Source organism: Bos taurus, chromosome 3 (assembly GCF_002263795.3).
Source record: "Bos taurus isolate L1 Dominette 01449 registration number 42190680 breed Hereford chromosome 3, ARS-UCD2.0, whole genome shotgun sequence".
Taxonomy (NCBI): Eukaryota; Metazoa; Chordata; class Mammalia; order Artiodactyla; family Bovidae; genus Bos; species Bos taurus.
In genome coordinates, this window is record NC_037330.1 from 16,477,602 (window position 1) to 16,497,552 (window position 19,951).

Sequence of the window (19,951 nt, forward strand, 5' to 3'; positions counted from 1 at the left end):
GCAGCAGGTCAGGGCTAGGCTGGGGCCGGGTTCGCGGTGCTCGCTGAGGCGGCGGCGGCGGCTACGGCTGGAAGAGCCGGGCCGGGGCCCGCGGCGGAGGCCGTGGCTTGTATTGGGAGGGTGGCGGGGAGGGACGGGGGAGGAAGATGGCGACGTCGGGAGCGAATGGGCCCGGTTCGGCCACGGCCTCAGCTTCCAATCCGCGTAAGTTTAGTGAGAAGATCGCGCTGCAGAAGCAGCGTCAGGCCGAGGAGACGGCGGCCTTCGAGGAGGTGATGATGGACATCGGCTCCACCCGGGTGAGGGGCCGCGCCGGGAAGCGGGAGCCGAGTAGAGCTGTCCCAGAGCGGGGAGCCGAGAGGCGGGGCGGGGGCGGGAGCCGTAGCGAAAGAGGCGGAACGCGGCAGGGGCAGCGGGCGCCGCCGTCTGGGAGGCGCGGGTGGAGGGTCCGAGGGCAGGAAGACGGATTTTGCGGGAGGAGGTAGAAACTCCTGAGAGGTTGGGGGGTTTGGGAACGACTGGGAACGCGGAATAAGTGAGGCAGGAATGGACACAGAGAGGAGATGGTCCCCGAAACCCTGAGGAGTTAGGATGTGGGTGGTCCTTGCGCATCTCTGATTGAGTTCTCTCAGGGACTCAGCATCTTCCATACTGGGTTATGGGGCGGGGGGCATGGCCTGCTTGCCCTAGTCTAGCTTCTCTGAATTGGTGATCTCCTCTTATCTGGTCCCTCTGCCTTGTTGTGCTACTCTCGGCACTTAGTATCTCCGGGAAAGGGCCCCATGAGTGGTTTGAACTGGGTACAGTGGGGCAGGAAGTCCCCTCCTGCGTCCCTTTGCTTCCTTTTTCAAATACTTTTTGTGGTTTCCTGACGTGAATGAAGGTGAGGTCCATTGCTCACAGACTGGTGCTTGGTATTTTGCCTTGGCCGCCTCGGAGGAGAGATAGGGCTTTGGAACTCGAAAGGAGGTAGGTAACCAGTAAGCTATCAGTTATGTGGAACCGATGCTTTGCTGAACTTTCTAGGAAGATGGACGTTTGGGGGGTTAGTTATAGGGTGCTTGGAGGGTCTTCTATGGGGAGGAAATATTCATTCCTACGCAGTTCCAGAAAGAAGGCATCCTGGCAGAATTGCTTCGGAAGCTACCTAGCCTCCGTGCACCCCCCTATCTTGGTGTCTTCCTTCCCAGGGCTGGATGTCAGGGAGAGGTGGGGTGGGAGTTTGCCCAGCTGGTATGCAGTCCTAATTTAGGGACACATTATTCTCAAACAGCAGGTGAGGATATTGCAGTGATCCCTCCTGGCTGGGAGTTAGAAGGAATGTAAAGCGTGATGGATGGCTGAACATGAGTACCACATTTCAAAGTTCTTTCTTCTGGTCTGACTGCCTTTGATTGAATCTGTCTGTGACTGGGACTCTGGTTGTATTTGTCTGTGTGTCTCCCTTACCTCTGTTGGTCTTTTTTGTGCTTTTTTACTTTTTTGAGTCTCTAGAGACCATGTGTCCTAGTTTTGGGGAGTCAGAGAAAGTTAGATGGGGAAGTAAATTGTGTGTGTGTGCACATAATCCCCTCTAACTGCTACGAGACTCCTGATCTAACTGTTGACTGCTCCCCTTTAGGAGCTTTTGATCCAGGTGGGGCAGAGACAAGAAGGTGGGCGAGAGGCTGACCTCCAGCTGACAGCTTGAGGCCATGCCCTCTGGACTGTGACGCCAGCGGAGGAACGGTGGGATCTAGGGCTAGTGTGTACACACAAAAGCTCAAAAGCTGGGCCTTCTTTCTTTGTGGTGCTTCAGTCTGTCCCTTCAACTCACCTTACCCCTGTTGGGTAACTTCTCTTCTGCACATAAAAAACCTAGGGCAAGCATGGTCTGTGCCTGGAGACCTAAAACTAGAGATTAGAGACCTGGAGTTCAACCTGTTATCCGGCCAGCTGGGAGGTCTCATCTCAGGCAGATATGGGCTGTGGGACCTGTACTACTGAGAAGCTGGGGTTATCATATATATGAGTAGTGGTCTTAAAGTGTCCCACTGAACTCGCTGGACTGACCTCTTAGGACAGAGAGTCAATTCTGATGTTGGTCTGTGCACAACAGCATGAGCCATGGAAGCTCCTAGAAGTTACCACTGATCAGCTGTCTTGGGTCTCCTTGTTTGGCTGGTGGCAGAGGCTGAGCCTCAGAAGTAGATGCTCACCTCTCACAGAGGGACATGAGATCTTTAGGAAGACTAAAACCATGCCAGGCTGAGGGGTGTGGTGTCTTACTCCAGGGCCAGACACACCTCCCTAAAGTGGGGATGAGGCCAAGGAGATAGCTCTAGGCCAGGCTAGAGTAGACTACTGCTTCTCCCCACCACACACCCCCATTCTCCAGGCTCCCCTGCCAATTTAGGGGCTTTAGGACTAGGTAGAAGAATGCTTACTGGTCTCAGCTCTGTTTTTCCGGGTAGAAGAGCCATCAGTTAGTTGTTCTATTTTCGGAGGCTCTGTGTAGCCTTCCTGAGGCTGGGCAAATGGCAGAGACCAAAAGCCTGTGCCTGCCGTCCAGAGCAAGAAGGAAAGAGACTGGCAGTCATGGCTCTACGGCATCCACCTGTGACCCTTCCCTTGTCTTCCAATTAGTCCTGTACGCATCTGGAAGGGAAAGCAGAGTTGCCTAATAGTCACTCTGCCCCAGGAATTAACCCAGGTGATTAGCCTGGGGGCTCCTGGCAGCCCCTCAGGAACTCTCTTTGGACTGATGCCAACTGGGACAGGCCCTGAGTAGAGTGTTAGGTTCTCCCTGGCAGGGTGATGCCAGGCATGAGTGATAGCATGGATGGGGGCAGCTGCAGAAGAGCTAGAGCAGATTGTTTGTACTGGGTCTCACTGGGTCTCTCCCCCAGCAGTGGCTTTTCTTCTGGCAGGTCTCTTGAAAGCATCAGCAATAGTAACGTGTCCTAGAGACAGGGATGGCAAACGTGGCTACAGGAACAGTGCTCAGGACCCTCCCTGACGTTCCCATCTGTCCTCCATGTCTCAGTTACAGGCCCAAAAACTTCGGCTGGCATACACAAGGAGCTCCCACTATGGTGGCTCTCTGCCCAATGTGAACCAGATTGGCTGTGGCCTAGCCGAGTTCCAGGTGAGTGGACGCTGGCTTGCAGGGTGTCAGGGGTGGAGAGCAGGCTCTCAGGGGGCTTCCTCTGTTGACTTGCGGTCTCTTTTGGCAGAGCCCCCTCCACTCCCCTCTGGATTCATCTCGGAGCACTCGACATCACGGGCTGGTGGAACGGGTGCAGCGAGATCCCCGAAGAATGGTGTCCCCGCTTCGCCGCTACGCCCGCCACATATCCTTCACCGAGGGGCTGCGCAGTCTGGCGGGTGGTGGGGTGGGGTTCCTCGGGAGCTCATGGTGGGAAAAGGGACTTGAGGTGCTGTCCAGTCCCATCTTGCAGAAGCTCCTTTTCCCAGTCTCCCTGAAAAGTGACGTTTGGCCCTTCTGTCAGCGCTGGCTCCTGTGACGGAGCTGTCCCTCCTGTGGTTGTGCCCACCATCTCTGGCTGGTGCTGACCTGCTTTACTTCAGCTTGCTCTTTGCTGCTAGATGCACGGCTCCCTGACAACTCATGCTACAAGGGTTTTGCTTCCCTCCTGCTCACATTTCTGTTTGTGGCATTCAATCTCCGAGACCGTCACAACAACCTGTCTCCCCCAAAGGCTGCTTAGACAATCATCTATTTTTTCTGACTCCATTAGGCCCGATTCCCTTTTTTCTCTTCCATTCTTTGTCCTTATTTTTGCCCGTGTAGAGGAGGAGAAAAAAAAAGGTGTTTGTTTCTTAAAACAACTCATCTGCTGCCTCCATTATTTTTCTCTTATCTGGTCTCTCTTCCACCCATCCCCTCCTCACTTTTTCCCTTAACTGGTGCTCTTCACATTGACAGCTCTCCCTATAGTCCTGCCTATTTATCTCCTCCCCCGGAGTCCAGCTGGCGGAGGTCAGTGTCCAGGGCAGGCAGGATCTCCTGCCCACTCTCTGACTTGTCTCTGGCTGGAGCTGGAGTTGAGTCTGGGCCTGCTTGGCCAGGCTTTCAGCCATACCTCCTCCCACAATGGCAGGGCTGGGAGGGGTGGGGGTAGGTGGAGTAATGGGTCAGAGTCCAGTCTTGGCCATGTTGACACGGGTGGCCAAGCCTCCCTGTCCAGCCAGAGCAGGACCAATGGTAGCTGGGGTGTGTGTGTGTGAGGGGGAGGGGAGACGGGCAGGGTGGCAGGTGAAAGTGGCTGCCTTCTATCAAGAGTGGGTACACTCAGATTCGGAACCCCTCCCCTGTCCATCTTATCCCTAATATTCATACCCAGCACATATGCTAGGCTCTAAGATTCCTATTCAGCTTGTCCTGACAGATAGAAGTTGAGGATTTCCAGATCTTAGGTTGTTTGTGGAGAGGGTTCACGGATCACAAGTATCAGAAGGATCAGAAAGAAAGAGGCATGAGCCTGGGTGCCCAGCCCTCTTGGCTGCCCCACATTCCCCGCCTGCTCCCAATACCTGTCTTCTGGTCCTTATGAGCCTTCCTCCTCATGACTTTGTTTTTCCATCCCAGGACAATGCCCTGGGGCAGTTTCCCTGCAGAGAAGGGACAGTTGTTTCGACTACCATCTGCACTTAACAGGTGATGGCCCTTGCCTTCTTTAGGCCACATCTCTCCTTATCTGTAGTTTCTGGGGCCCTGTTCCCTCACCCAACCCTGTCCCAGCCCAGCTAGTGTTTTCCCCTACTGAGCAGGGCATGAGGAGCAGGAAGACTGTCATGGGTGCCAGCTCATCTCTGTTCCCCTCACAGGACAAGCTCTGACTCTGCCCTTCACACAAGCGTGATGAACCCCAGCCCTCAGGACACGTATCCAAGCCCTGCAGCCCCCAGCGTCCTGCCGAGCCGCCGTGGAGGTAAGCAGCCATGTCCCAGGGTGAGGTCAGTCCGTGGAACTTCTGTCTGAAGCAGGTAGGCAGGTGGGCACTTCCGCCAACTCCACCACATACAGCCACTCCGTCCTTTGCAGGTTGTCTGGACGGCGAGACGGACTCCAAAGGTATGTGTCCCCACCGCATTCAGTATGCGGGTACTGAATGCCAGAGAATTTCTGGGCTGGTGCTGGGGGCTTTCTTCAGAGCCAGGGAGGGATCTCCCTCCTGCCTGCATCTGATTCCTACCCTGCCTTACTGCCTTCTCCAACCCTCTCACCACCAGTCTTTCTCTTTCAAGTCCCTGCTATTGAGGAGAACTTGCTAGATGATAAGCACTTGTTGAAACCATGGGATGCTAAGAAGGTAGGCATGGCCCACTGTCCCTCTTCTTTCCATGGAGCAGGTCTTCAGGGTTCTCCACTGAGCTCTGTCCTCATCTGCCACCTTCTTCTCTCCTCAGCTGTCCTCGTCCTCCTCCCGACCTCGGTCCTGTGAAGTCCCTGGAATTAAGTAAGTACTCTATGAGGTCAGCTGAGGTGGGGAGGGCTGTAAAGGGAACTGTGGGCTGCTGGGCTCTGCTCTTTGCTGACCACTGCCCCATTACATCTTGTCTTCTTTCCCAGCATCTTCCCGTCTCCTGACCAGCCTGCCACTGTGCCTGTCCTCCCACCTGCCATGAACACGGGAGGCTCCCTACCTGACCTCACCAACCTGCACTTTCCCCCACCGCTACCCACCCCCCTGGACCCAGAGGAGACAGCCTATCCCAGCCTGAGTGGGGGCAGCAGTACCTCCAATTTGACCCACACCATGACCCACCTGGGCATCAGCGGGGGCCTGGCCCTGGGCCCGGGCTATGATGCGCCAGGTGAGTGGCTGTCCTGGCTGTGTGTCCCTGGGGTGCTGTCTAGCTGGAGGGACAAAGGGGTGGGAAGCTCGAGCACCTAGGATTTTCCTGTGGCTGCCCACACCCCACCCTTCGTCTGTCCCCCCCAGTTTCCCTCACTGCAGTCGTCTGCCAGTGAGAGCTAGTGAGTGTGGCTGTTCCTCAAAAGAAGATGGAGAGCAGCCCCAAGTGTGCAATGCCAGTCTGACTGTCAGGGACAGAGTAGGGAGGACATCGTGTTGCCACTTTCATAGTCTGGTCACTGCTACCCATTCCGAGCAGAAGGGGCCCAGTTCCCATCAGTAATGTTGGCATTTCTGGTTTTTTGTCTGTGCCTACAGGACTTCATTCACCTCTCAGCCACCCATCCTTTCAGTCCTCCCTAAGCAATCCCAACCTCCAGGCTTCCCTGAGCAGTCCTCAGCCCCAGCTCCAGGGCTCCCACAGTCACCCCTCACTGCCTGCTTCCTCCTTGGCTCGCCACGCACTGCCCACCACCTCCCTGGGCCACCCCTCGCTCAGTGCCCCGGCCCTCTCCTCCTCCTCTTCCTCCTCTTCCGCTTCCTCTCCGGTGCTGGGGGCCCCCGCTTACCCAGCTTCTGCCCCTGGGGCCTCCCCCCGCCACCGCCGTGTGCCCCTCAGTCCCCTGAGTTTGCCCGCGGGCCCAGCCGACGCCAGAAGGTCCCAACAGCAACTGCCCAAACAGTTTTCGCCAACAATGTCACCCACCTTGTCTTCCATCACTCAGGTATGCGTGGCTGCCTTCCCTACATGTCTGTCTTCCCCTCCTTCTGCCGAGTTCTCTCCCTCCCACCCTGCTTTCTTCCAGTACCTCTTCTCCTTCACTCCTGGTGTTATCCGTCCCCATCCACTCCATCCTCTATGAGCCCGGCTTGGATCTATCTTCTTTCCTCTTGGCTTTAAGAATGCAAACCCTGGGGTTCAGCTTTCTAGTTTCAAATCCTGGCCCCACCTCTTAGCAGCAGTCTCCTTCAATGTTTATTTAACTCCTGTGAGCCTCAGCATCCTCAGGCCAGCAATGTAAGAATCAGAGGCAATCACATGCGGGAAGCGCTCGGCACCGTGCCCAGCCCAGCTGCACACTCACCAGATGACCGCTTGTCCTTTCCTTTTCTCTCTCTTTTTGGTTCCTGTCCTCTTTTCTTGTCTTTTTCCTCCTGCCTCCATCCTGCCCCACTCCCTCTCCCATCTCCTCACCTGCCTTCTTAGATTTCATAGAGACTGTCCAGTGATGGATCCCAGTCCCTTCATTTTACAGACGACGTTGGGGCCCAGAGGGAAAGTGACTTTCCCAAGTTTACACAGCATGTGAGGGAAGAGTTGGGACCAGAACCCCAAATTCTTGGTTTAGGGCTTTTCCCTCGAGGCTGATGTCCTTAGCTCTTCCCTCCTTCCCTCCCCTCTCCCCCTTTCCGTTCTCTCTGCTCCTCTTCTCCTTTCACCCTGATGCTCTCCTTTCCCTCTCCTCCGTTCTCGTTTCCCTTCCTCCTTTGTTGTTCTTCCCTGGAATGTGTGTTTTGTGTTCCATCTTGACGCAGACCCCCTTTTCTGTAGGAAAGGCTAAGGCCAGGCCAGCAAGGGCTCTGCTCCCCCGGGACTTGGAGGGAGCCTAATCACCAGCTCCTTTCAACCCTCCTTCCTCTCGCAGTCCTCTGGCCTCTTCAGGGCTTTAGAACAGTTGTCAAGGTCATTGTTGTGTGATCAGTAGCTTGTGAGGTGTCTCACAAGTAGTTGATTACTGATAGTAGAGTACCCCAGTTTAAGATTCGTTGCCTCCTGGAGTGGATTCAGAATGTCCTTGTGTTAACCTCATTCAGTTGCTTGCATTCCGAGATGCTGTTTTGAAAGTAGTTGCCCCCCAGCGATGCCCAATGGAACGCTTTTGGTTTTGTGTTGAGGATGGCTGCAGCTGAAGAGGGTGGGAAGCCCTGACAAAGAGTTCCTCTGAAGGGGCACACTGAGGGGTAAGCTTGTCCCTTTTTGCTTGCCTCTCTTCAGGGCGTCGCCCTGGATACCAGTAAGCTGCCCACCGACCAGCGGCTGCCTCCATACCCATACAGCCCCCCAAGTCTGGTTCTGCCCACCCAGCAACCCACCCCAAAGCCTCTGCAGCAGCCAGGGCTGCCCTCTCAGGCCTGCTCAGTGCAGCCCTCAGGGGGCCAGCCCCCAGGCAGGCAGCTGCAGTATGGGACACTGTACCCGCCCGGACCCAGTGGGCACGGGCAACAGTCTTACCACCGGTCGATGAGTGACTTCAGCCTGGGGAACGTGAGTACCTGGGTCTCTAGCTCAGAAGCAGGGGAGGGGATGGAGGTGGGTCAAAAGAGCTGAGTGGTATTGAGGGGGGCACTCTGAATTGGAGCATCTAGGTGGGGGAGAGCCTTCTTTCTTCTACCTGGGTAATACAATCCCATCAACTTGGGGCTCCTCTCTCGCTGCATTTGCCCCCACTCCTGCCCGTCTGGCCCAGCCCCCTCCACGCAGCTTGCTCTTTGGTGATTGCTGCTCTGACCCATCGTCTTCCTGGCACGTGCGTGCTCTGTCCCAGTAGGCACGGTGCCCTCACCTCCTCTGGGCCTGCGTTCTCTTCTGTCACTGTGCTTGTTGCCATTTCCCTCTATCTCTGCTTTTGTTCCGCAGTGTGGGAGGTGAGGTGGGGTAGAGAGAGGTGAATGAAGATGACTGGGCAAGGTGGGGGTGTGAGCAGTGCTCAGCAAAGCCAGGCAGTAACTGAAGCCCACTTACTCCAGGCTTGTCTGTGTGTCCATAGCTGGAGCAGTTCAACATGGAGAACCCATCGACCAGCCTGGCGCTGGATCCCCCTGGCTTTTCCGAAGGGCCTGGCTTCTTAGGGGGTGAGGGACCAGTGAGTGGCCCCCAGGACCCTCACGCCCTCAACCACCAGAACGTAACCCACTGTTCCCGCCACGGCTCAGGGCCTAACGTCATCCTCACAGGTGAGAGGTGTGGACAGTGACTGAGGATGGAGGAGGGCGGGATACATTGGGTGGCTCAGCAGGAGACTGGGCAGGTAGGGGGGCGGTCTTGGAAGAGTTCATGAGGCGTGGGGGTCTCACTCGTCTCTTCCGTCCACACAGGAGACGCCTCCCCAGGCTTCTCCAAGGAGATTGCAGCGGCCCTGGCCGGAGTGCCGGGCTTCGAGGTGTCAGCAGCTGGGCTGGGGCTGGGGCTGGGGCTGGAGGAGGAGCTGCGCATGGAGCCACTGGGCCTGGAGGGGCTCAGCATGCTGAGTGACCCCTGCGCCCTGCTGCCTGATCCGGCTGTGGAGGACTCGTTCCGCAGTGACCGGCTGCAGTGAGGCCACCTCAGCGCCATCCCTCTTCTCGGCCCTGTCCCTTGTCACTGTCCCTTTCCTCCCTTCCCCCTGGCCAGTAGAGGTGCCACTCTCTGCCCCCAGATCCTCTTTCTGACATGAACAAAGGATCCCAAGAATGAGAAAAGGCAAGGGGTTTTTTCCAGGTGGCCCCTGAATTCTGCACAAGCGGGGGGCACCTGGGGGAGCTCAAGGGAGGGCCTAAAGCACTTGTAACTTTGAACCGTCTGTCTGGAGGTCAGAGCCTGTTGGAAAGTGGGGGGTAGAGGGGAGCCCCGGAGGCAGGGCTTGTCCGGATGCCTAGGGGTGGGCAGTGCCAGCCCCTCCTCACCGCTCTTCCCCTTGCAGTGGAGGAGAGAGCCAGAGTGGATATTATTTTTTATTAAATATATTATATGTTAATAAAAAAATCCTATTAAATCTTTGGTGTGGTTGGCTCCTGTTTGGGATACAGCTGGGGATCAAGGGAGTCCTTGGGGACATAAGTCTTCGCCTGCTATGCTTTTTTTTTTTTTAATTTGCTGTGCCAAGTCTTAGTTGCAGCATGCGGGACCTTCATTGCATTCGGGGCATGTGGGATCTAGTTCCCTGATCAGGGATCAAGCCTGGGCATTGGGAGCATGGAGTCTTACCCACTGGAACACCAGGGAAGTCCCCTATTATGCATTTTGCATCTTCTCAACACCATGTGGTTTGTGGAGGGGCCCCCAAAGCCTCAGAATTTGTACTCAGCACCGGACATAGGGCTGCAGGCCGGGTGTAGACCCCGTGGCAGCACAGCTGCCTTCTCACCTGCCCAGGGCCTTGCTGGGGCGTCAGGGGACAGGGGCTTTGTCTGCTGCTGCTCTTCCTCAAACTTGAGACCCTGGCAGCAAGTCAGGAGGTGAGAAGGTTGAGCTCTCAGCTCTGGATATTTCTGGTAGAATGACCCCACCTCTCCAGAGGTGTATCTGGCCTCAGTGCTAAGGCTTCCAAGGAGAGAGGGTTTAAAAACTACTAAGCCTAGAGGACCTGGAAGTTCGATGTACCCAGCCAGCCTACGACCCAAGGCTTCTCATTCTCCTTCTGCCCCTCACCCTGCGTGAACTCACTTCACCCTCCCACTCTTCTCCACTCACTCATTCAGAGGCTTGAGTGCTAGCTAACCTGTTTTGATGGTTTCCTCTTTTTGGCTTGGGGTGCTAGTCCTCTGAGCTTCTGCCCTCTTCTTTCCCTCACACAGCACAGAAGAGTGGTGCCCCTCCTCCGTTACCTTTGCCTCTGCTACTTGCCCACAGCCCACAGTCCGGGCTCCTCTTCCTCTTTCCAAAACTGTTGTCATTTTCAAAAATGAGAACTGAGAACTTCTGGCTTAGGCTGGAACGGAATGCAGTGTGCCCTAAAGCTGGAAATAGGGGCAGCCACCTGGGTCTCCGCACACTAGACTTTCAGGGCCTTCACCCAGGCAGGCAAGCCACATCTGAGTAGGCTCGAGGGCGGGACGAGAGCGCGCCTCGGACTTCAGGGGCCGCCTAGGGTCAGTGTCCGGCGACAATGGCTGGGTGGTGGGAAGCTCCCTGGGTGCAAGGGGCCCTCCCAGCCGCCAGGGGTCGCGCTGCAGGCGGTCGGGCGCTGGGCAGGCGCTGCCAGGGTCACGGCCGCCGGCCGGGGAGGGGGGGGTGGGGGGAGCGGCGGCGCCCGTGGTCCCGGAGGGGGGGTGGGGGGAGCGGAGAAAGCGGGGCGCGCGGAGAAGCACCGGGCCCTCAGCGCGGCAGGAGCTGGGGGGACCGCGCGGCGCGAGCGAGAGGCGCGGCAGCACAGTCCCCGCGTGGCGCAGCGCGGCGGGGACGCTGGGATCGCCCGGATCTCCCTCCAAGGCGCCCTGCGCCCCGGCGCCCTCGGCCGCCTCTTCCTCCTTCATTCGCCGTCCCGGCGGGAGCGGCGCCCGAGTCGGGTGCGCCATGTCCGGGGCCGGGTAGCCTCGCCGTCCGCCGGCCCGCCAGCCCGCCTTCCGAGCCACCCGCCCGCGGGCCGGCCGGCCGGGGAGTCTCGGGGCAGGCAGGTAGGGGCTGGACCGGGCGGGGCAGCGGGCGGGGAAGGGAGGGAGGGAGCGCGGGCGGGGCGGGGGCTCTCCCCAGCTGTTCTCTGGCGCTGCACATCTGGTTCCGGTTCCTCTCTCCTGGGGAAGTGAAAGTGGAGGGGAGGGCGCAGTCTGGAGTTAGCTAGCTGTGCCCGGCGCCCTGCACCCCTCCTGCTCCCGCGGGTCCCGAGCCTGAGCACCCCTCCCTCCCGCTCCAGTCACGCGGCGGCCGGCGCTGCTGCCGTCACGTCCCCGGCCGCCTGCGCGTCCGCTCCTCTGCCCTCCTGCTCCTTCCTCAGCCTCCTCCCGCTCGGCGCGCCCTTTGCCCCAACGCGAACTTCCCGCTGTCCGGCTCGTGGGCGCCGGGACCCGGAGTGGTGTCCCTGCCTCTTGCGTTCCCTAGGGAGAAAGGGCTGCCTTCCTGCTGGGCTCTTCCCTAGCTTGGTGAGGAGAGGCCCGGGTGCGCAGGTCCTGCCGATGGGAGCCACTCGCCCCTCAGCTGGTCTCACCTCGTGGTTCCTGCCTGCTCCTTGGGGCAGAGGACATAGGGCTCCCATTCGCCTGCAGTGGACGAGGCACGCGGCTGGGTCCCAGAGCTAAATCAGGAGGCTGACGCTGACTCCTGGCTTTACCTCGCAGACGTGGAGACTAAATTTAGCTGGAGTTGGTGTGTGTGTGAGTGACCAGAGGCCAGGTTAAGGAGAGCCAGCTTGGGTCCATGAGATTCCCTTGCCCCCTCTTCTCTCGGCAAGGGTGGGAGGTTAAGTAGGACTGTACATGCTGGATCTAATCTGAGCTGCCTCTGCCTTGCTCCGGGTCCTTTAGGCTAAGCTTCCAACTTGGAATGATGCTGTGTTGGCACCTTCTGACAATACCCCCCCAACCTCCGCACACCCCCACCAGCACCACACACACACACCCATAGGCTGACTTCCGCCGAGCTGCAGCTTCCCCTCCACTGTTTCAGGAAGTCACCTCCCTTCCCCTCTGAAGCAGCCCCCACGCCTCCAGTCCTCTGCTGCAAGCCACCCACCAAGCTGTTTCCCAGCTTCTACACTCAGGGCACCCGGGGACCCTTGAGGCTCCTACTCCCGGGGGTTGGGCCATGGAGGCAGGTGAGAAGAGTTACTGAGAAGCCGCTGTGGGCCTGTTTCTGTCTCTGGGCTTCATGGAGGAGGGCTTGGGGATGGTGGGGACTGTCTCCCACAACTGCTTTGGACCTAACTGAGGATACCTAAGGATCCTGGAGGTTGGAGGGTACTGATTTTTTTTTTTGGTCAGGTTAGTGGAGCTAGGTTAGGAAAAAGGACACTGGAGTCTGGTGAAAAGACACTTAAAGCCTGGGTTTTGTGGCCTCCTCACAAAAACCTAGAGGTGGGCTCTTTAAGAATATTAGCTGGCTCATGAGATTCTTAGAATGTCAACTAGAGTAAGAAGGCCAGAAATCCATAAAAAGACTGTAATAGGCCTGATATCATGGCCAGAATGAATGTCATTGTAGGCCATTACAGAAAAGATTGTGATCTCTGTTATGTTAGGGAGTGAAGAGGGCTGGGGCTTTAAAAGGGATACAGAAACCATGTGATGTCAGAACCCAGAGCCTAGGTTAGCTGTGTGCAGTGGGTTCTTTGGAAAGAGGGCTGGTACCACCAAGAGGGAGGGTCCTGGTCTCTTTAAGGACCTGTGGTGGGCTGTTAGGGCCTGGTGATGTCACAGGCGGGAGAGTTCAGGATTGGCTGGCCACTGATCCTGCTTTTCCTTGAAAGTACTGGAGAAGGAAATGGCAACCCACTGCAGTACTCTTGCTTGGAAAATTCCATGGACTGAGGAGCCTGGTAGGCTACAGTCCATGGGGTTGCAAAGAGTTAGACATGAGTGAGCGACTTCACTTTCACTAGGAAGAGGAGGGAAGCAAAAAGGAGACTCCCTGGTTGCCGGCTGCCATGGCAACACAAACCTTCCATACTTCATCTCTGCCCAACTTGACCATTCCAGATGCAGTGAGTGAGGGGGGGGCCATGGCGGAGGAGCGGCCCCCCCGGCTGGTGGATTACTTCGTGATAGCTGGACTTGCAGGGAACGGAGCACCCATCCCTGAGGAAACGTGGATTCCTGAACCCAGTGGACCCCTGCGCCCTCCCCGGCCAGCTGAGCCCATCACAGATGTGGCAGTCATCGCTAGGGCCCTGGGCGAGGAGGTGCCCCAGGGCTATACATGCATCCAGGCTTCCGCGGGGGGCCACCCCTTGGAACTCAGCGCTGGGCTCCTAGGTGGAACTCAACCTGTCATCTGCTACCGGAGGGGTCGTGACAAGCCCCCCCTCGTTGAGCTGGGGTGTGTGCACCTACCTACCCCTGCTGGCACCAGGGGAGGCTAGGAGATCTGGGGTGAGGCAAGGAGACGTAGGGGTATGGGATGAGGGATGTTCAATGGGAATGGGAAGAGTGGTCGTGAGGCCAGGGAGAAGAGCCTGAAGTTGTGTGTACTTAGTCCTCACACAGATTTGGGTGCGTGTACTAGTGCTGCTACTTGCTAGCTCTGTGACCTTTGGCCAGTTATTGAGCCCCTCTGGGTCTATTTCCTCAGCTGTAATTTGGGGAAAATAATACCTCCTCATAGGGAGATGAAACAGGATCATCCATATTAGGGACTTAGCACAGAGTCAATAAATGGTAACTTTTCTTCTTGGTATTTATTAATGAGCGCTGAGAGCCATGGAAGGCCTGAGGTGTTGTTACTGATCAAGAAGTAGAGCCTAGGGATTTCTCTGGTGGTCCAGTGACTAAGACTCAGTGCTCCCAGTGCTGGGGCCTGGGTTCGATCCCTGGTCAGGGTACTAGATCCCACATGCCACAACTAAAGATCCCGAGTGCTGCAACTAAGACCTGGAGCAGCCAAATAAATATTAAAAAAAAAATAGAGCCAAGGGCAGAGAGGGGCACAGGGTTTTGGAGGGTGGGTTCAGCAAGAAGTGGGCCCTGGTGTCAGTGTTCGACTAGGCTGAGTAGCTAGGACTAGGAAGGCAGATCTAGCAAGACTGGGGGCTTTCTCCTCTGTTGTGGACTCCTGACATCTCTCTCTGTTCTCTGTGCCCAGGGTGTTGTATGAGGGGAAGGAACGTCCCAAGCCTGGCTTCCAAGTGCTAGATACGACACCCTATAGCCACTCAGCCAACCTGGCCCCTCCAGGCCCTGGGCACCCCCGCACCTACCTCACTTACCGGCGGGCAGCAGAGGGGGCAGGGCTGCATGCCTTGGGCATCACTGACCTCTGCCTGGTACTGCCCAGCAAGGGCGAGGGCACTCCTCATACTTACTGCCGATTGCCCCGCAACCTCAACCCCGGCATGGTGAGTGGGGCCCTGGGCCAGGAGCCGAGATTCATGCCATCTCCCTGTAAGAGGTGGACACTGGGCACACAGGGCATCCTAGGACCAAGGCCTCTAGTGGTGGGGGTGGGCCCAGAGGTGTGACACTGGTCTTGGGGGACTGGGATTAATAGGAGTTCTAAAGACAAAGACCACTTAGGGGTGGTGGAGAAAATAACCCCCCAGAAACCTTTGTCAGCTGTGTGTCTGCTTGTCTCTTGCCGTTTTGGGGCAGTGGGGCCCAGCAGTGTACCTGTGCTACAAGGTGGGCCTGGCCAAGGCCAACACACTGGTGTATGAGGCAGGTGAGTAGCCCCTCTGTCTCTGGCCCCTCGACACTCTGTGTCCCTCTGCCCTGGTGCTTCTCGGCGGGTACCTTCAGTGTCCACAGAACTCACCTCCCCTTTGCCACATGGCCCTTCTCTGGGATCCCCTGGTTCTTTCCCCCGGAGTCTGATGGACCCTACTCCTTTTGGGGACCCCCCCCTCTGTCGGGGGTGCAGAGCTGCTGGGCCGCTACCCAGAGGAGGACAATGAGGCGTTCCCGCTGCCCGAGTCAGTGCCCGTCTTCTGCCTGCCCATGGGGGCCACTATCGAGTGCTGGCCTGCCCAGACCAAGTACCCCGTGCCCGTCTTCTCCACCTTTGTGCTCACGGGTGCAGCTGGTGATAAGGTGGGTGTGTGGAGTGTGGTCAGGGGTCTGGGCTCTGCGGAGCCCGCCTGACTGCCCCTCTGCCCCTGCCAGGTGTACGGTGCTGCCCTGCAGTTCTACGAGGCGTTCCCGAGGGCCAGGCTGTCGGAGCGGCAGGCTCGGGCCCTGGGCCTGCTGAGTGCTGTGGAGCGGGGCCGGGCACTGGGGGGCCGGGCTGTGCGCAGCCGCCGCGCCATCGCTGTGCTGTCCCGCTGGCCTGCCTTCCCGGCCTTCCGCGCCTTCCTCACCTTCCTCTACCGCTACTCCGTCTCCGGCCCCCACCGTCTGCCCCTGGAAGCGTGAGCATGGGGCTTCCCTGATGCTGGGAAGGGTTACGAGGCCAGGAGGAATGGAGGAGAAGACGATGGAGCTGGGGGGGTGGGGGGCGCAGAGGAGTCAGGGACGGGGCTGTAGTGTGTGGCTGGAGAGCTGGTCCATTGCAAAAGTGCCCCTGGCTGAAGGGGTGAGTGGGGCCTGAAACCCAGGCTACACTTGCTTACCAAGTCCTGGCCAGGGCCTGTGCATGCCCAGAGGGAATCTCTTCTGATGTGCACCAGTGCTGTGCATGATGGCGGCTCCGGTGGCTGACAGCAGTCTTGAGGTAGAGCTCAGGGAGGAGTGAGGTCCCTGGGGACAGGCAGAGGAAAAGAGCAAAGGCACTGAATGGAGAGCCTGGAGCCTGCCTCTGACTGTGTCTCTCTCTCCCCCAGGCACATCTCCCACTTCATTCACAATGTTCCCTTCCCTTCCCCACAGAGACCCCGCATCCTGGTGCAGGTGAGGGCTGGGGCTGCGGCTAGGTGGCAGGGGGAGAATGGGCAGGGGCTAGTCTTTACCATCCTGACCTGTGGCTCTTCTGCTTCTCAGATGTCTCCCTATGACAACCTGCTCCTCTGCCAGCCTGTATCCTCACCCCTGCCCCTCAGGTATATGCTCAGGTTGGGGGGCAAGGCTGTGATGACCAGGGGCAGGGTGGGTGCCAGGCAAGTGGGCACCGGTGTGAAGGGTTGTGCAGGCTGGGCCCAGGTGGTGTCTGTGCCCAGCGATGAGGGAAGGGCCTCCTGCTGACTCTTCCCCCACCTTGGCATTGCTCCCAGTGGTGCCAGCTTCCTGCAGCTGCTGCAGACCCTGGGCCCGGAGCTGGCGATCACACTGCTGCTTGCTGTGCTCACGGAACACAAGCTACTAGTCCACTCGCTGCGGCCAGATCTGCTCACCAGCGTCTGCGAGGCCCTTGTCTCTGTGAGTGCCGCTCTGCCCAGCCTGCCTTACCCAGAGTGTTCTTTCTTGTGCCCTAGGCCCCACCTGGATTCTCCTTACTTTTCCTTTCTTGGGGAGGGTTCCTCAGTCTTATCCTTGGGCATGGCCTACAGGATGTACGGCTTCTGTCAGGAGCTTTTCTTGGAGCTCAGCTCCAGCAGCTTCTCACGACAAGCACCACCGGTCAAGGTCAATGCCCCCTCTTCTGCTGCCTCCCTGTGCCCTGCTCACTGGTCCTCATCCCCCGATGCTTTAGATGATCTTCCCGCTGCACTGGCAGTGCCCCTACATTCCGCTGTGCCCACTGGTGCTGGCAGATGTGCTGAGTGCCCCCGTGCCCTTCATCGTGGGTATCCACTCCAGCTACTTCGATCTGCATGACCCACCTGTGGATGTCATCTGTGTGGATCTTGATACCAACACGCTCTTCCAGTAAGAGGGCTGGGTCTTTTCTGGGGGTTTTGAGGATGGGAGCAGAAGAGGGCAGGTCAAAAGGAGCCTCAGGGAAAACGAGAAACCCCATCACCCTTTATTCCTTCTGTTTATCTCACAGGACTGAGGAAAAGAAGCCCCTCTCCCCTCGGACCCTGCCCCGCAGACCCTACAAGGTTCTGCTGGCCACACTGACACATCTGTACCAGCAGCTGGATCAGAGTGAGGAGCCTGGGTGGTGGGGGGAGGCCGGAAACCATTATTGACCTTTAACCTCTAGTTTGGGGAGACCTGTGGAGAGCTGGACCTTACTTGAGGAGGTTAGAAGAACTAGGCTTTCATTGGGTGGAAGTGAGAGGAATTCAAGTTCCAGTTTAAGTTAGAGGAAGGCATACGTCACATTAATGTTCCTGAATATGTCAGGAAGATTGAGCTTGCCACTGGGGAGGCTTGAAACTGTTACCTAAAGGCAACTTTTAGTTACTGTTGGTACTAGGTCTGTTAGAAGCTGGCAGTGGTGGGGCAGCAGGTGGTAGGGTTGCAACCTGACTTCTATGGAGAGCAGGGTTGAGCAAGCCCTATGGGTGCTGGCCCTGATGCTCAGGTTGTCCTGGTCCCCAGCGTATACTGGCCCGGAGGAGGAGGCCTCCCTGGAATTCCTGCTGACGGACTATGAGGCAGTGTGTGGCCGCCGGGCCCGGCTAGAGCGCGAGGTCCAGGGAGCCTTCCTCCGCTTCATGGCCTGCCTGCTCAAGGGCTACCGGGACTTCCTGCGCCCACTCACCCAGGCCCCCTCTGAGGGGTCTCGCGATGTTGACAACCTCTTCTTCCTGCAAGGTAAAGGCGACCTGACCTGCCTGTGCTTGGGGAAGGTATCATGGGATGGGTGACCAGGGGCTGGGCTCCATGGGGCAGTCAGGGGGCATGCGGAATCACACAGTTACTTGTTTCTAAACTCAGCTGGCATCTTTGTGGTCGCCAGCTTTGAGCCATGTGCTCTTCTGGGCCTGGTGAGGGGATAAGGGTACAAAGATGAGTCAGCTGTGGCACTGGCCTCTGGGAAGCCCAGGGCTTGGTGGGGACACGATGACACCTGTGGTGAGCCAGCCCAAGGGCAAAACTCTCCTCTTGGTGACTCCCCAGTCTGAGGCCCTCAATGCCCACAGATAAAAGGGAAGGATGCCATGGGACCGTGGTGCTAGGGCAGCTGAGCTGGTCAGCTTGGCGGGTAGGGCCAGAGGGGCCAGAGAGGATGGCTTTTATGGCCTTGGATGCCAAGATGGCAGGGAGCCAAGAAAAGGGTTCAGAAGCGGGTGGCTGTGGTAGAGCCCCCAGTGACCACCCTCTTGGCCCCCTTCTCACCCATCAGGCTTCCTCAAGTCCCGAGAACGTTCCAGCCACAAGCTGTACTCCCAGCTGCTACACACACAGATGTTCTCCCAGTTCATCGAGGAATGCTCCTTTGGCTCTGCTCGGCATGCTGCCCTTGAATTCTTTGACTCTTGTGTCGACAAGGTATTGGGATCATCCCTTCTTTTTGTGCCCTCTGCTCTACTCTGAGCTCTGTCACCCCAGATGTAAACACTGTCTCACACATGGTGAGGCTGGCGCCCCTGTGCAGCGCATGTGACTGGCCTCATAGACACAGTCTTCCTGCCCCTCTGCCCCTTCCTCGTCCCCTGGCTGTGTCTCCGGGGCCCTGACAGAGTCTGGGCCCATCACCTCCTTCCCTGTGGCTGTGCTTTCCCGGAAGATGTTATCTTCTGGATCCCTGGCTCTGCTCTGTGCCCACTGTCTGGATGTCCCCTTTCTTACCATCCTGCTTCAGGTCCACCCAGAGCAGGAGAAACCTGAGCCCGTGCCCCTGGTGGAGCTGGAGGAGCTGTCAGGCAGTGAGCTCACCGTGTTTATCATGCCTCCCGAGGAGCCGCCAGCGCCAGAGGGCAGTGAATCCACTCCCCAGTACTGGTGAGCGCCTCCCGCCCCCTCTCTTGCTCTGAGGCCGGATCAGCTGACTTAGTACCAACTGCACTCCATATGGCCTCTCTCCGCCCCTCCAGTTACGATGGGTTCCCCGAGCTACGGGCTGAGCTGTTCGAGGCTCCTCAAGAACAAGCTGGGGCTCTGCCTGTGCCAGGCCCTTCCCGCAGCGCCCCCAGCAGTCCTGCCCCTCGCCGCACCAAACAGGTAACCAGCAGGCGGGCCCCTGGAGGAATCTGACTCAGGCCAAGGACTGCTGCTTCAGTTTCTTCATCTGTAAAATGGGTAGAATAGTACTTATCCCATAAAGTTGTTGGGAGGTTTCAATATGTCTGGCACGAGAGAGAGACATGAACCCTCACTGTTGTTACCATTGTCATCGTCCTCATCTTCACTTTCTGAGGACCCTGGAAATCCAGGGACTTGCTGCCTCTGCTGAGACATCTGCCCACGCCCAGGCTACGCATCTGTGCTTGGGAATCCAGGGCTGTGGGCACTGTCCCTGCCACCCCCTCAGCACACAGACCCTTTCTCAGGGCGGGCGCTGCTTCTCCCACACTGTTCAAGACCTGCCCTGGCATCATTCTCACCAGGTGTGTCCCCCGCCCTCTTTAGGAGATGAAGGTGGCGCAGCGGATGGCACAGAAGTCAGCAGCTGTGCCTGAGCTGTGGGCCCGGTGCCTGCTGGGCCACTGCTACGGGCTGTGGTTCCTGTGTCTGCCTGCCTACGTGCGCTCGGCGCCCTCCCGGGTGCGGGCGCTGCAGACGGCCTACCAGGTGCTGCGCCAGATGGAGAGCCGCAAGGTGGTGCTGCCTGACGAGGTGGGTGCCCAGGCCCCGCCCCGGGGGCTGCAGCCGACGGGGAACACGGCACCAGTCCAGGAGCTGGGCAGGCGCTCCGTCACACTCACTGAATTAGTGAGCGTGTTCAGGTTGTCGCGGCGGGGACTGCGGGGTGGCAGGGTCCG

At 58.0% G+C, this 19,951-nt stretch overlaps 3 protein-coding genes across 9 annotated transcripts in view; 2 read left to right on the plus strand and 1 right to left on the minus strand.

Moving 5' to 3' along the window:
• CRTC2 (CREB regulated transcription coactivator 2) lies at positions 1-9,613 on the plus strand. Of its 4 annotated transcripts, none has more exons than XM_059884829.1 (14): positions 1-299; positions 3,026-3,127; positions 3,216-3,329; positions 3,918-3,982; positions 4,592-4,660; positions 4,831-4,934; positions 5,048-5,077; positions 5,236-5,315; positions 5,413-5,462; positions 5,576-5,820; positions 6,180-6,586; positions 7,858-8,127; positions 8,630-8,816; positions 8,958-9,613. In XM_059884829.1, the coding sequence occupies exons 1-14, from the start codon at positions 147-149 to the stop codon at positions 9,176-9,178; spliced, it is 2,097 nt and encodes a 698-aa protein (XP_059740812.1). In that variant the 5' UTR covers positions 1-146; the 3' UTR covers positions 9,179-9,613. The 4 variants fall into 4 exon arrangements, with proteins under 4 accessions (XP_059740812.1, XP_059740813.1, XP_059740814.1 ...); XM_059884830.1 differs by having other exon boundaries at positions 5,251-5,315; NM_001076250.1 differs by having other exon boundaries at positions 96-299; positions 3,216-3,332; positions 3,921-3,982; positions 5,251-5,315.
• Positions 9,558-11,840, minus strand: LOC132344833 (uncharacterized). The gene is made up of 2 exons (XM_059884989.1): positions 11,762-11,840; positions 9,558-11,351 (listed from the first exon to the last, which is right to left on the minus strand). The coding sequence occupies exons 1-2, from the start codon at positions 11,807-11,809 to the stop codon at positions 10,572-10,574; spliced, it is 828 nt and encodes a 275-aa protein (XP_059740972.1). The 5' UTR covers positions 11,810-11,840; the 3' UTR covers positions 9,558-10,571.
• DENND4B (DENN domain containing 4B) overlaps positions 10,893-19,951 on the plus strand; it is a 14,700-nt gene continuing 5,641 nt past the window's right edge. The window contains exons 1-16 of one of the 4 annotated variants that reach the window (XM_024989952.2): positions 10,893-11,234; positions 13,248-13,587; positions 14,350-14,602; positions 14,856-14,925; positions 15,124-15,293; positions 15,366-15,610; positions 16,022-16,088; positions 16,179-16,237; positions 16,409-16,553; positions 16,828-17,003; positions 17,125-17,225; positions 17,625-17,840; positions 18,373-18,518; positions 18,832-18,971; positions 19,064-19,190; positions 19,599-19,805. In XM_024989952.2, coding sequence (XP_024845720.1) covers positions 13,271-13,587; positions 14,350-14,602; positions 14,856-14,925; positions 15,124-15,293; positions 15,366-15,610; positions 16,022-16,088; positions 16,179-16,237; positions 16,409-16,553; positions 16,828-17,003; positions 17,125-17,225; positions 17,625-17,840; positions 18,373-18,518; positions 18,832-18,971; positions 19,064-19,190; positions 19,599-19,805 — 2,439 coding nt within the window. In that variant the 5' untranslated portion in view covers positions 10,893-11,234; positions 13,248-13,270. Of the gene's footprint in view, positions 11,235-11,342; positions 12,368-13,073; positions 13,641-14,349; positions 14,603-14,855; positions 14,926-15,123; positions 15,294-15,365; positions 15,611-16,021; positions 16,089-16,178; positions 16,238-16,408; positions 16,554-16,827; positions 17,004-17,124; positions 17,226-17,624; positions 17,841-18,372; positions 18,519-18,831; positions 18,972-19,063; positions 19,191-19,598; positions 19,806-19,951 lie in introns of those variants that run through there. The other 3 variants (XM_024989951.2, XM_059884984.1, XM_059884985.1) reach the window with 3 other exon arrangements.